This window comes from Taurulus bubalis (genome assembly GCF_910589615.1).
Source record: "Taurulus bubalis genome assembly, chromosome: 3".
In the NCBI taxonomy this organism is placed as follows: domain Eukaryota; kingdom Metazoa; phylum Chordata; class Actinopteri; order Perciformes; family Cottidae; genus Taurulus; species Taurulus bubalis.
Genome location: NC_136591.1, coordinates 31,637,755 through 31,653,220, shown reverse-complemented (window position 1 = coordinate 31,653,220; position 15,466 = coordinate 31,637,755). Strand labels below are relative to the sequence as shown.

Sequence of the window (15,466 nt, the reverse complement as noted above, 5' to 3'; positions counted from 1 at the left end):
GACATACAACAGATTGACGGTGGGAACAAAGCACAAGTGACTAATATGACTAATATGCGAGAGCAACAAACAGAATCGTGTTCCCTATAACACAAACACACACTTGAACTCCTTTGAATATAATTACTGTAGGCTACTTTATATCAGTCCTTAATGTTATTATATTTTGCATCTGTGTTGGGTCCCAATTAAAGGAATTGGATGTCAAGAAAAACTATACTTTTATTTTTTATGAAAATTTGCATCCCTCCATTAGCTAAGTAGTTTAACACCTGCGTGTAAAGCGAGCTCTGCAAAATTATTACTATTATAGCTGGATTCCACCTGCACAATGCATGAGTACTTTGGTAAATGGTGTTTAATAGTTTTAATACCCTTTAAGATCCTGCGGCATGTTGAAATAAGAGATGGTAAAATAATAACATGTCTTTACTTCAGGATTGTGAAACTGCCTCAGACGTCCAAGGCCACAGCACAGCTGCAGATCCAAAGAAAGGTTCTTCTACTCAAAGGTGCGCAGGGAGACTTCAGTATTGCCATTTATTAATACAGTACCATTTCATGGTGTTTTTTGTTCATGAATAGTTTACTTGATTGCACAAAAGACTGCAGATACTCAAAAGTGTATGGAGCCTCTCCTGAGTTTGTTGAGTTGTGTCCTTATCACATTTAAAAGCATGTGCACTTCCAGTATTCCTGTGATGAACGTTATCTCTCTGTCTCGTGTGTCGTGCAGAGAGAAGAAAGGCGCGGCTCCGCCTCGGTCCTTCTTCTACAGAGTCCTGCGAGCCGCCTTCCCCCTGCACCTCTTCCTGCTGTTCCTGCTGCTCCTCCCCTGTCTGATTCCCCAGTCAGAGAGCGACCCCGGCTGCACTGCGGCCAACAACTTTGCCCGGTCCTTCTACCCCATGCTACGCTACACCAACGGCCCGCCGCCCACCTGATAGAAATGTACTTACGGAGGAGAAGATACAAAGACTGAGAACAAAATGAACATTTTTCACAAGCCACCTTTTTGTCACACTTGACATTATTTCTACATGTTTGTTCAGGTGTTTAACCTGATGAAGGGATTGTCTTGTTACGGGGTCCTTGAACAGGTTGTATACATTTCACAGGTAATCACAAATTAGAAGTCACATAATAGTGAATGTAAACAAGTCCCTGTTAGATTTTATGAACTGCTAACATTTATGTTTGTCTAACCTGATGCTTTAAAAAAGAATCATGCATAATCTATTTTTACGTTAGATTGAACTGAAAAGTGTATTTTGTACATCAAAGGCACTTGTGATATATTATCTTCATGAATCCAACCATTTAAAAATATGGCACTTACATACACATTATTGTATAAACATATTTTTTTAGAGGCTATTTGACTGTGAGCAGTGCACTGTTGAAACACTGAAGATTTAGCAGGAGAAAAACATGTTTTTAATATAATGCTTATTTATAACATCAAAATGGTTGATGTATGCTCCTAACTTTCTGGTAGTAAACATTTGTCTTAACTCTGTTTACTCAAAGTTTTTTTTTTGCCTAGAATGATGAATAAATCAATATGTAAATATTTACAGAGGGATGCAGTATATGGTGTTGGAAATAATTGCAACCTAAACGTTTCTCTTTCACAAAACAAACAGAACTCATGAACTAGTGAAATTACCTTTTTAAATACATAAGATTTTAAGGAAATTGTTAATTTTGCTATATATATATTTATATGTTCTTTGTTTTACTGAAGGTTGCCTACTGATAGTATGTCATACAATTTCCATTAAAAGTTCACAGTATAGTATGGCAGAAAGAAGTAAGTTATAGTATAGTGTCGGAAAAAGTCATTTAAATCTCATCATAGTATGTCAAACAAAGTGAAATAAAAGAGTTTAGTTTCCGAAAAAGTTTGTAAAAGAAATGTATCGTATAGTATGTCAGAAAGTAGTCATTAAAAAGGTACAGTATGTCATAAGTCATAATAAAATTATAGTATATCATTGAAAAAAGTGATATCATAGTGTGACACAATATTTTGCAGTATAAAAGTGACTGTAAACAAGTCCCTGCTTGAGTTATTTCAAATGTACTGTTACAATTGTAATGTTCCCTTAATGAAGCCAACCATACATAATTAAGGCAGTTTCATACACATAATTGTATATGTTTTTAAAGGCTATTTGTCTTAAGTTGACCATTTGTCAGAGTCAATGCGTCCCAGTGCATCGTTGTGCATTTTAAGTAATTTGCCTAAAATGAGTAAATGAATATGTGACTTTAAGCACTTTACAGAGGGATGCAGGTTATGCTTTGCTATGTTTTAAAAAACAAAATCTGATCAAGAATTACAAACCAAATCCACCAAAACAGAGCTCAGGTGTTTTCAGGGTGAAATTACATTTTGGGTAAGTTCTTTCCAAGAGTCGGATGAGAAGAATAATAACACTGATGGTACATTCAATACGGAGCTATAGCCTGGAGGAAATTAGCTTAGCATGAAGACTGGAACTCGCTGAAAACAACTAGTCTAGATCTTTCTACACCTCTCAAAAATACTCCCACCACCTAAAGCTCAATGATTAATAACACATATCTCATTCTATAAAACAGAAGTGTGAACACAACCATTTGAGTCCAGAAGGTAATGGCACCCAGCTGGTGTTGATCAAGAAATAGTTACGGCACTTAATTAACTTTTTATAAGGTGAAGCTTGAAATACCAATAATAGAGTTTATAGTCGCTGTAATGAAGCCGGCACGAGGCGCACGCGCCAGAAAATGACGTAGTCATGGCCGGCGTGTTTACTGAGGTAATAAATCAAATGAGACAGAGGGTCACATTCTCATAGACTTCCATACAATCGGACTTCTTCATTTGAGCATATATTTTGCCAGCCAAATCAACCTTTGTGTCTTTATAATGCTTTAAATACTTGACTTTTTTTTCTTTACAGGGCGTGTACAAGGGCAATAAAGGAGCCCATAAATATGAGATATAAGTGTTCAGATAATTGCAATCCCTCCTCGTCATTGTGGAGGTTGGTTTATGGCTTTTTGCAGGTTGCACCTGCAGTCTATGGGCATAACTCTGAGTTACACTCGTTGTCTTTTTGATTCTTCACAGAACATTGTTCATTCTAACACTAATAACGTTTGCAGCAGGTAAACTGTCTCCACTAAGCCGGCCCTTGGAAGTAGGCCGACTGCGTTCTCAATATTCAATCAGTGTACTGCATACTTTCTCGCATGAAAACGTACTAAGCTCAATTGCTATTTAGGGTACTCAAAACATGCTTACTACAGTAAAACTATTACATACTAGTACAACTATTAATACTGCACAGTACAAGTCCTGCATTAAAAGGTTTACTTCAAGTGAAGGATGAAAGAGAGGCATTCACAATATAATTACATTTACTTACCATCTGTTTGAGGTGTATATTTGATTTATAATATGCTGCTGGATTCTTTGATACATAATAATTGATCATATTTTAATTAGTTAATTTAGTCAAACCTTGAATCTGCAACATAACCAGTAACATTTCTCTGTAAGGTAAAAGTACTGCAATGTTTTCCTCTGAAGTAGAAGTACACAGTAAGTATGCCATTGAGTTGCATGGAGCGCCTTGGGGGGCCTTTTGTAAATTAGTACAAGCGTTGCATGATTCAATAATTGACATATCGTCACCTTGACAAAAATTACGTTCTTGCCTAAACCATCTTCTCATGATACTGGCCACCTCCGGTAAAATCGCCTACATCCTCAGTTGAACAGATCATGTGATTCTACTCCGATACTATAACGTCCTATGTCAAGAGTGTGACTTAGGCCATTTTATTTTTGCCTAAGTCAAAACACATTGTGATTTAGGCAATTTTACAAACTTTGGCATTTTGAAGCTAGCATTTAAGCTAGCAATTTAGTTAGCATTTTTATCAATGAAAATCTCACTCGAACATAATTTTAGTAATCATAACATCATTTGACCGGTATTAAAATATGCCTATTCAAACTGACTTGGGCCATTATTTTAAGAAGATGACGATATCTAAACATCATAACAAATCTATAACAGATGTTTTAATTTGGAGGGAAAGTCAGGCATGCTGTTTCTCCCGCTTCCAGAGATTAGCCTAATGCTAAGCTAACCAGCTCCAGTCCAGTCGACACTAGTGGCTCTAATATTTAAAAAACTAAAGATTGGAATGAAGTAGTTTGGTAATTGCCATTTTAAACTTGTCAAACCACATTAAGCAACTCACTTTAAAACCATTCAAAACTGTACTAAGACATATTAGGTAAGAGCTCTTCTTGACCTAGAAAACCCATAGTTTGGGGTAAATTTCAAAGTCCACTTAGTAGCTCATTCTGAAGCTTTCAACCATCAATGATCACAAAAGTCATCACTGAATGTTGAAAGATCTAGATTAGTTTCTCATCCACCTAGATCTTTGACAAACAATTGAAGAAAAGATGGGCCGTTTGTACGTTTTTAAATGACTTGTATTCGCTGTACAATACATTTTCTTCTTTTATGGTGTGCAACAGAGAGAATGGGTAAATGCATAAACATAGAACAAAAAGACATAGTTCATAGTTCGGTCAAACTGCATGGTGGAACACACGGGAGATCATGTTTGATAATTGATGGAACAGCCAGTTACCCTTTAACCAAAAACTAATTGGACACAGTATCACAATATAGTCTGGGAACATAAAGTACAACCTAAGTACAGTGAAAGTACAGTTTGCAAGAATGCATATAGAGCGTGACCAGAGGAATCAAAGTCTACATCTTTACATATTATGTGCCCTTCTTGCAGTGATCATGATTGTCAAAGCACTACTGTACACACAATGACATTTCTAAAAGATACAAACATATTGTTCCTGTTCTTTAAGCAAAACTTCACAAGTCGGAGTGCAATGTTGTCTTAAGAGCAATAACGGTTATGATACTTCTTCCTCTATGAAAACAAATTGTACGTCTATGATGAGAAAGCCAGGACTCTACAGGAACCATCGGCAGAAGGCCCTCGGGTGAGTATGAGCTGTAATGCGCCCTCTAGTGGTCAATACGAGCATGAATAAGCTGGTTTCAGCGCTCTAATACTATTTCAATCTCTCTGTGGCCAAACTGAAGTATGTTCCTTTTGTTCCGAGCTATTTTTAGTATCTAGCAACAACAGTTCCCATATCTTAGCCACATGTATGCTGTCAAAGGAGCTGTAGTTGTTGAATGCTAACTAAATAACTATATTGTATTCCATCACCTGCTATTTCATTTTGCATTAAAGAAATAGAAAATACAGTACAATTGTTTGCATTTCTTGCCAAAAGTTAGATGAGAGGATTGAAACTATTCATGTCTGTGTATGTTAATTATGTCAGTAACCCGTTGTTACTCTAAAGCTCACCAACGTATCTCATTTGTTAAATCTGCACTGAAATGTCACATTGGTTATGTTTTTTGTACATATTAAACAGCCAACATATAGCATGTTTATGTTTCAGAGGTGCCGATAGCTAGCCTTTTTCCAATTGTTTTGCTAAGCTAAGCTAACCGCCTGCGATACATATTTATCGCATATACGGGAGACTGGTATTGATCTCATCCAACTCTCAACAAGTAAGTGAATTAACTTATTTCCCAAAATGTAAAAAGGCTTATTCACTTAAGATTTGAAAAAAATGATACTACAATCAAGTAGGAACTTTAATTAGCGCAGTTGTTATCTCTTCAGTCATTATTTACTCCAGAATAATACCAGACATGCACAGTGAATATATGAATATGATCCGATATGAAATCATGACAGTAACATTTAGTTACATGAAGGTTGAAGCAAGAACTGGTGCTACTAGCCAAATGAATAACACTTTGTTTCCACTCAGACTTTTCAATATGTAGTGATAAGGCTATAAATACTGAGAGCTTGGTCTGTCTGCAGAGAGGAACGTCAAAAGATTCAAAAGTCCACCATGATTAGTGTCTCAAAGCTTCACTTTTACCCTTCTGAGTTCACAGAATTCAGCCAAACGTTCCAGCAAAATGTCTCATCAGTCTCGTGAATTACGTTTTGTGCAAAGCGGTGACGACTCATTGCGTCCCGCTACTTTGGTTCCCCTCCACTCCCAGTGCTGCTGGGAAACCAGGTATTCGAGGGGCCGCTACTGGAGCCGTGCGGCCGAGCAGGAACCTGCATCTGGCTGCCGGGCTCCTGCTGGGAAGGCCGGCGGGGCAGACGGGAGCCGTGCATGATGTGGGCATCCAGCATCTCCAGCAACAGGTCATACAACGGCACCATGTTCTTCATTTTCATGCAGTGGAGGTGGTCCATGCCTTTGTTGCTGCATGTTTGGAAAGAAGAAGAAGAGAGTAGTGAAGATGGGTGGTTTTAAGAAGTTAAGAAGTGAATCAACACATCAATTAGCACGGGGCCCTCTTACCTGGCGTGGCGGATGTGCGACAGCATCATGAGCAGGTGGGCGAGGCGGGTGTACTGCTGGCGGAAGGTGAGGCCGGTTTTCGCGATGGCCCACACCAGAGCGTCCGTCACAGCGTCCAGAAGACGCAACAGCTTGGAGCGACTCTGCAGCTCCTCGCTGCCCTCCGACGTGCTGAGGCACATGTCTGGTGACACACGGGAAGGCGGACATGTTGGCTTCAACAAACCGGCAATGTGATGATGATGATGATGATGATGATGTGAGGAGACCATTCAACTTCATCTACATGTCTGACTTCTTTATTATCTGTAATTGTTATAATTAGCCTTCATTTTAGTCAAAGCCTTGATTGTGCAATACATCTTGTTTAAATATTTCAGATTTAGCCATGACTTAATAAACTACTGTATAGCTGGTGAAAACACTTTCCAACCAATTTTGTTAAAAGGTTTGGTGTCAGAGAGCACTTTCTTTTTACATCCTGCTAATACGCAAGTGCTCAAACCCATAAAATGCTGAAATGGAAGAGATTGGTGCAAAAATATGAGCACTGTTTGACTACGCTGGTTGAGGGAATTACAAAAACAGAAACATTAGTCAGACGTTAATTACTCCCCAGAATAGCTGCTTACCGGAGAGGCTCTGACCTTGTTCATCCTCAAAGAGGCACTGTCTGTTGCTTTGAGCATTCAGCAGAACCAGTGAGAGCATACAGAGTGTTCCCATTAGGGTTTTCACTGGTAAGTTATTTAGCCGGTCCCCTTGCCAACCCTGTGCCGACTCACGCACCGGGAAGATCACGTGCTGAGGCACCAATCAGACACGTTGTGGAGCAGCACAAACACAAACGTACATCTCTCTGTCACACTTACACACATAGAGAGGACATAGCTGCGCAAACAAGAGGCTTTGTAAGTGTATGTACGCGCAAGCACACACCCACACACACACACACACACTTACTGGAGTTAAGGAGGATCATGGCCTTGAGGCAGACGTACTCCTCTCTCTGGAGCTTGAGTTCTCTCACCCTGGACGTGGCAGCTATCAGCATGTCAAAGATCTCCGAGAAGCCCTGGACACAGTTCCCCTCTTCTCTACCATGTAAAGACACAGAAAGCGCTCTTTTTATTTCTGCCTTTTGGGAAATTAGGCAGAAATCATGTGACGTTTTCACAAGAATGCAGCATGTGTTTAACTCCCACTAAGATCCAACAGATAGCAATGAAGCGGAGCTTGTTTAACAGTTCATGTTTTTGGAAAGGAAAATATAAATAAATTCTTGTCTGGATCGTTAGAAAGTCGTATGCACTTCTGCACAAATAGCAGATGATTCCAGTTGTGGAAAGTAACTAAGTATATTTTCTACTCTATACTTTTACTGAACTACATTTCAGGAGGAACTATTCTGCGTTTTGCAGACAGCTTTAGTTACTAGTTACTTTTCAAAATAAATCTTACATACAAACATATAAAATATGAGGGCCAAAAAGATCGTATCGTGCATTCATATTTTTGATCCAATAATATAGTAATGTGACAGCTAGGGGCCATTCCACATTCAAATTTCCTATTATGCTGATATTTAAAGTACTATTTGCTGATAATATTTCTGGACTTTTCCACAAGCAAATTTTTGATTCGTACATGTTTTCGGTGTGGAATCTTTATTTTCTTCATGTAAATGACCACAATGCCTACACTGGAAGATTAATTTCCCCATGAGCTGTTGACTGCAGAGCATGCATTGCACTGTATCGAAGGTATGATTTGATGATACGGGCCACCACAAAGGAAGTGGAATGAGCAAGAGAGATCAGGACACTTTGCTCATGCTTGAGAAGTTGTTCTGCCCACAGATGCGGGCAGAGCTGCTTGTTCACAGCCGGTTTCTAAATGTCGGAGCTGTGGAGGAGGGAGCAGTTTGAACATCAAACAAGTAAATGAAGCTACATCTTCATTTATTACCAGTATGATCCAAATCACATTGCGACAGGCCTTGCACTGCATGTGGGATGGATGATCTTTAATTTCAGTTAATTACACTCTAAATAAACGGGGGCTGGCGCACATCGTGTACTGCGCTTATAAGACCGATACTGATGTTGATAATTGAGAAGAGGGGGGAAAGGACAACAATAACCACCAGTATTCCATTTTCCAATCCTAATTAAACACACAAAATGTGTTGATGATAATGATTACAATTTCAGTTCTGGTGGATTTTGTGACACTCGTGGTTACTGTGGTAACAGCAAGTGACGTTTCATCCAGCAGACACTCCTCGAGCAGCTGCTGCGTCAGACATACAACAGTAACGATGTAGAGGATGCGTGCAGAGTTTCCTGTCAATCTGTTGTGCGTGAGAAAGATATTTAAGTTTTGCAGTAATGGCGGACCCCGCCACTAAGCATAAAGCAACTGTATAGAGAGGGAGACTGTAAATACATTGAATGGCTACCGGTAGAAAATAAACAGCCATCAATAGTAAAACAAAACAGTTTGATTTAAAAAAGTTTTCAAACTTTAAATTAGTTTTTTTTTTTAAGTATCGAGGACAACATATGTTCAAGAACTGCTATTTAGAAATTAACAAAAGATCCGTCAGTACTCTCTGGTGGACAAACACAGCAGTGGCATGTTTCGCTCACATTTCTTGCCAACCTGTATGTATGCCAATAACGACTTAGCTCAGCTTTAAGTTTGGTTTGAAACTTGCCAAGAGAAAATGTAGCCCCTAAACCAAAATTGCAATACATACTGTTGAAACTTTAATTTGAGTGTGAGAGAGCACAAGACTCAAAACAGGCATCACCGCAAAGTGAGAGTTAGCATTCTGTCCACCGAGATGTGCATACTGGGCTTTAATACGTGCGGGTAACATTCAACATAACATCCACAGTAATGATGCCAAACTGTCCCTTTAAATCAAGCTTGTGCGGCAGATATGCGAGATGTTGGCGGTGGTACCTGCTCAGGCTGAGGTCAGGGGAGAAGATAAGTTTCCCCGGATGGTCCACTGACCTCCACATCAGTCCGATCATCAGCACCTCCAGCCAGCAGCACTCCAGGAGGTGCACCTGGTCCAGAAGGCTAAGCTCCACAAACCCTGAGGAAAAGGATCAAATGTTATGTAACCGTGTGCAAACTCGTGCTGAAATGATAAGTTGATTTATAAGTCAAGCTAAATAATTGCAGTCTTCATTCACGAGGTAATGTATCCAATTCACAAACCAGTTAAGGACAACCATTTTGGGGCCATGTACCCACTGTCCCTGTCTGTCCTGTGCCGTTATCTGTTTTTAGACAAACTTTGAGTGACTCCGTCGAGTAGGTACACACAAACATGTCACCTCAGGGTGAGGTAAAAGGTTTCGCAGTCGTAGCGTCTGCCTGAATGAAGCAAAGGAAGAGAAGCCGTGGCTGAAATTCAGCTGAAGTCACAGCTTCTCCATTTGGTTCCAAACGTTCATATTGTGCAGAAAAGCAGTCTGAATCAATCAGCCCAGACTGGACTCCCATGCTGAATAACGCCGAGACAATTACAGCGGCTGGACAAGACACAGGCGTTAACTCAGGTGTGCAGCTGACTGAGCGGCTCTGCAGGGTGTTCAAAAAGATCCTTATCTAAATATCATTGTAGCAATTTTCTCTTACACTGCATAAAAAAAAGAAGGTATTTTGTGCAATCTTGAAGTCAAATTATCAAAATGTGTTTTGCTATTCACCTTGGACCTCTGTGTCTTTTCCATTTCTTGGAGCCTAGCATCCAATTTCTGTGGCCAACGCATACGGATAAAGCTGATGAGATACAACATGCTAATTGGTACGCTTTAGATGCGCTACGAGGTTTCTGAACGTTGCACAAAGCTAGGCTCGCTAATTTTCACCTGCTTCCCTTCTCTCTGCTAAGCCAATTACGCGTATCACCCTGTAGCTCTAGCTGCATATTTAATGTGTCAGTGTAAGAATAAAAAACAAGGCAGCAGGATATTAGTTGTAATGAGAAGCCCTACTGTGTAAGCGAAAAGAGTGAAAATATGCATTTCATCCCATTTTGCATAATATCTCAGATTTTGATCCTCCATGGTTCACTTACTGGAAGTGGATCTTGGACAAAAACATCTGTTTAACGGATGTAATGTCACTATAAGAAACTGTAATTTCCCTTGATTTAAAGGTTCACAGACACACACCTGGAATCTTCTTGGCCCAGCTGATCATGTGAACCAGCTCCTTATCAGCCAGGTTGGTGAGCGACATCATGACGTTTGCTTCAGTCAGCGGCCTCCTCATGTCCTTCATGAGGTAGATCTCTGGCGGCTCCGCCTCCATTATCCGCCCAATCAGCTGTTCTGGGGTCAGTGCAGTAGGGTGGGGCTCGTTTAACGAACTGACCGCTGGTCCCGCCAACGTCTTTGGTCCGTTGGTCCTGCCCTGTGAGGACATATGGGGCACTCGCCTCGCCTGGGGGTTCCTGTTGTTTCCACGCTCCTTTCGCATTCCTGAGACAAGGAAAACAAGCCATTTACAAGTGTGCTGGACGTATTTCACCGTCCATTGTGTTCGTGAAATATGACTATTGTGATTCTGTTTTTTCTAAAACGACACTGACATCTCATCACAATAAGACAAACAGATGCTAATTAACACCTCCTATAGTTATGGAGCTTCATCATCCAAAGCTCTGTTTTTGGTCTCCTGAGTTCCCTAAGGAGACCAAAACAGAGCTGCCAATGAAACTGGGTCTCAAGCTAAATGCTACTAAACACTCCACAATGTTCACAAGCCTTTTGCCAACTCTTTCTGACTGCTGTTTGAGGCTGGGCTTTTTTTTAGGCCTTTTTTGGTTGCGAAACAGCTGCATGTTGCAGATAAAAAAATTAACAAAACTGTAAAGTTGTGGAAAGGACAGTTTATTGAGTTGATACGCACTATAAAGCTTCATAAAGCTGCAATAATACATTACTATTATACAAAGATGTATTTTGGCTGCTTTAAATACACTTAAAAAAGCTGAGTAAAGTGTGGGTTGCTAGAAATCCCCAACAGCAAACACAATCTTCTCCACTTTTTACAGCTGTTAAACAGATTAAGTTGACGTTGGATTGAAGAACCACCAGGAAAGGCTGCTGGAGTGGGATCATGTCGCTCTGGGAAAAGGAGGGAAGCACTCTAAAACAAACAAAGCCACTGGGAACTGTTGATCACCTGACTTTTCATATGACTAGATGACAACCAGAAGAGCATGTTGGCTCAAAAAAAAAGAAATGATGTGGTGTCTGGTGACAGTTTGATGTTCTTTGTGGGCCGAAATAAGAAATAAGAAAACACAAAGACACTTACCGCACTTGGTCATGCCAACGTCACAGCATTTGCGAAGGCGACACGCCTGGCAGCTCTTGCGGCGGTTCTTGTCTATCGTGCACTGATTGGTTGCTGGACAGATGTAGTCATTGTGTCCTGAGACAACAACAGGAAGAGGAAAGAGAAAAGATGAGGACAAAAAGAAGTTAGAGGGGGAAGATGGATGGGGAGTGACGGAGATAAAACGAGAAAAGTAGAGGAAAATAAATGCATTTTGAGGAGCAGCTCAATTCTAGAAGAGCTTTGCACCGTTTCACTGCAAAATGAGCAGTAAAGGTCATGACATTTGTGATGTAATTCAATCTTGTGTCACAGTTTGTGAATTTACCACAAATCTACAGCCATGTTCAGCGTATTAGTTCAGCGTGATGTGCTAAAAAACACAAAACTAAAAGTAAAGCTAAAGTTAAAAAAAAAAAAGTATTGATCAAATGAAAATGTTGACCTCTTGATAATGCTAAAAGGAGAAAGTTATGGGAAGCAAAGCTATCAAGATTATCTAGAGGGGGACACGAATGTCCACAACATATTGCACGACAATCCATTCACTAGGTAACGGGGAGTACACCCGATTGGGAATCAAGGGGATTTCCCGCCCCGATTCCTCCTTCTGACTATGGTCAGATGTGCCTGGATGTTTTGGTGGTTCAATATCCACATTTCCCCCCGGCAACTGGGTTGAAGACACTGACTCTCTCCGCGTCTCACCTTGGATGCTCCTCTTGAAGAAGGCCTTGCAGCCCTCACACGACCAGACGCCGTAGTGGTAGCCGGAGGCGTAGTCGTGACACACGGCGCAGTAGTGGAGGTCCGCCTTCCCGCCGGAGGACACCACGGCTTCCTCGCTCTCCTGAGAACGCCTCCTTACGCTCTTACTAACAGAGAAGTCACAGTCATCATTTCCAGACAAACAAGTTGTTTCACCGACATGACTGATTTGCTTATTTATGCAGAATCCTGAACACTTGGTGACCTCCTACTTCCTCTCACTGATCTTTGGGTTTACCATCCTGCATGAAGAAACTCCATTTGCCCACCCAGTAGAGTTGCAGGTTGCTTATAATTGCTTTGACCAAACAGGTGACTAGGGAGAGCCATTTAACCAATATTGCCATGAAACTTCCCCATGTAGTTGTATCTGTAAATATTAAAACGTTTGGTGCCTTCAGGAGAAATCAAAAGATTAAAATACAGCTGCAAATTGAACACAATCTTCAGTGTCTCTTCTTAAATATAAAATGACACCAACACAACCCCACAGAGAACAAAAACAGTCATTTAAGTCATTTAATGAGCAGGATGTTCTATTTTTATAAAGCATTAGCATCATTAGAATGATTTGCCTTTTTTCAGCCTTTGTTATTGAGCAGCCAATAATTGAAAGAGACCGGACAAATGATAATTTTCATGACAATTATCATTCTGTTTAAAAAATGCAACTGTGAATACTGACTCGGGCTAAAATAATGAGTCTATTCATCTATTAGTCGGTTGACAGTATTCACTCAATAATTTTGATAATCAATTAGTAAGTTGAGCCACATATGAAATCAAAAGTCTCCATTAGCTGCTTGTCAATTGCAAGTAATTGCTGCTTTTCGATAAAAGCCATTGTAAATGTAATATTTTGGGGATCGTTGGTGCAAAAAATAATCAACAGATCACGTGATCATTTTAAATGGTCATTAATTGCCGCTGTGCTACAAACAGGTGAGCTTGGGTGATGTGTTTGATGCAGCATCCTACCTGGTGGTTAAGACACTGTCCCGCTGCGTCAGCTCCACCCACGGACCCTGGCTCTGCTGCCCGTGCTGAGGCCGAGTCTGGGAGTGGTGCAGAGGGATGGGGGGCCCCACGTGGCCGTGGCTGGGCCAGAACAAGGCGGGGCTTAGTGACCGATGGACGGAGGAGCAGTCGGAAATGCCCGGATTGGCATAAGTGAAGATAGTTGGACTGTAGAAAGGTATGTTGGCGAAGTCGTGGCCGAGGTCGGTGTAAGGGGAGGGGATGCAGATAGGCTGGCTCGCTTCCAGGGAGAAGCCAGGAGAGGAGGAGCTGAGGAACGGAGGAAGGACGCGACACCCAATTCGACTGGAGTCCACCTCCTGGAGCTGGAGGAGGGGTCGATCCTTTTCTGGAGAGGAGGCGGCGGCCATCGCAACTATCGACGGTCTCAAGTGTCCCCGAGCTTCAACACATTGTCAACAAAGACTATGAGCCTTGAGTGGAGTTCACTGGCCTTGAAATATCAAAGCAAAGAACAGCAGATCTTCCTACACAGGCCGGGGTTGTTTAATGCTTCTCATGAGCTCACATTGTAGACTCCCAGAATGATGGATGACTCCAAAAAAGTCATTTGACTGACTGATTTCTGACTGATATCAGATGATCCAGAGGTCCAGAGGGTTGTGAACACAATCCCTCCCACCCAAACCCACCCCTCCTCCACCCAAGTGCAGGGAAGATATTCAGCGCTCAGTCTCTGTCCAGCCATCCCACATCATCGAGTGGTAGCACATGAAGTGCTATCCACCTGCAAGACAAAGAGAGAAACAGTAGTTTCCAGATGAAGCACTGCTTGTGAAGTGCAATGGGAAAATTTGTCTGCATCAGACATTTCCAAAAAAAGAAGAAGAAAGAAAGCAATATGGTATGACAGGTATGACCACTTTTATCTTATCACATGAATAATGTGATCCATTTACGAACATACAGCCAAAAGCTCTGAAAAAAAAACCTTGGATTTTTAATAATGCTTTTATACCACAGACTTAAGGTGATACTTTTAAAAATAAAAAACATTTGAATAGATTTTGTATTTTAGTAAATAAAAAGTAAAATTGTATTCTCATAATGACATTTGACCCTCTGTTTATATTTATTTATATCATAAACAACACTTTCATTCATAAAATCTACTGAAAATGCGTATGTTTAGGATTTTCTTTTTAGTAGTTTTTTAATCAAGTAAAACAAAAAGTATAAAGGAGTTTTTAAAAATGCAGGACAAATCCAGACCTTGCATTAGGCCTGTAAAAAAAAAACATTCAAGACAACCAACAATCCTAATCAAAGAACTCAAAATTATATTTTTTTGGCACGTTGGTTTAAAAAGAATACAGTGTCTGGCTCTGAGGTTGAAAAACTTCAGAAAATGTGATTGCAATTTGGATGTTTGTTCTCCTGTCCCACAGTAATTATTTTTTTTAAGTAAAACTGATTATGTTCATTATTCAGACAACCAGGACAAACAAAAACTATGATGAGAAGTGGAGCTGCTCGCTTCCAGTTGGATCAAAAATAATATTGCTGCAAAGTGGATGTATTTGTAGAATTGTATAGGAAATAAGGATTTATTTTGTACTATAAAAAGACACAGTGTGTAGATCAATACATCTCTCTCTCTCTCCCACACACACACACACACGCACACGCACACACGCTTACTATTACGACATCAGATAAAGCAAATCCAGAAGAGTTAATTATTCCTGGGTGGCAGGACTCTGTCTTCAGTGGAAGTTGGGACACATTGTCTCCACCTTTCTGGCATAAAGTCATTATTAACCCACAAGAAAAACGGGTCCATTAATCTCCCCAAATGTCTGAGAGACGCTTCTGGTTTTGCTTGCCAACAAAACTCCATAA

General features: G+C 40.5%; 2 protein-coding genes across 2 annotated transcripts in view; one reads left to right on the top strand and one right to left on the bottom strand.

Annotated features, from left to right (window-relative positions):
• The window catches only part of syne2a (spectrin repeat containing, nuclear envelope 2a), an 84,396-nt gene extending 82,465 nt beyond the window's left edge, over positions 1–1,931 (top strand). The window contains exons 114-115 of the mRNA XM_079215778.1: positions 439–512; positions 737–1,931. Of these exons, the coding sequence (XP_079071904.1) occupies positions 439–512; positions 737–944 (282 nt within the window). The 3' untranslated portion in view covers positions 945–1,931. The remainder of the gene's footprint in view (positions 1–438; positions 513–736) is intronic.
• Positions 1,932–6,114: 4,183 nt separating this feature from the next.
• Positions 6,115–13,974, bottom strand: esr2a (estrogen receptor 2a; the record flags this gene model as incomplete). Its single annotated transcript, XM_079215777.1, has 8 exons — positions 6,115–6,352; positions 6,452–6,635; positions 7,415–7,548; positions 9,422–9,560; positions 10,648–10,956; positions 11,798–11,914; positions 12,527–12,693; positions 13,565–13,974. The coding sequence occupies 8 exons, from the start codon at positions 13,972–13,974 to the stop codon at positions 6,115–6,117; spliced, it is 1,698 nt and encodes a 565-aa protein (XP_079071903.1).
• Between the last annotated feature and the right edge of the window lie 1,492 nt (positions 13,975–15,466).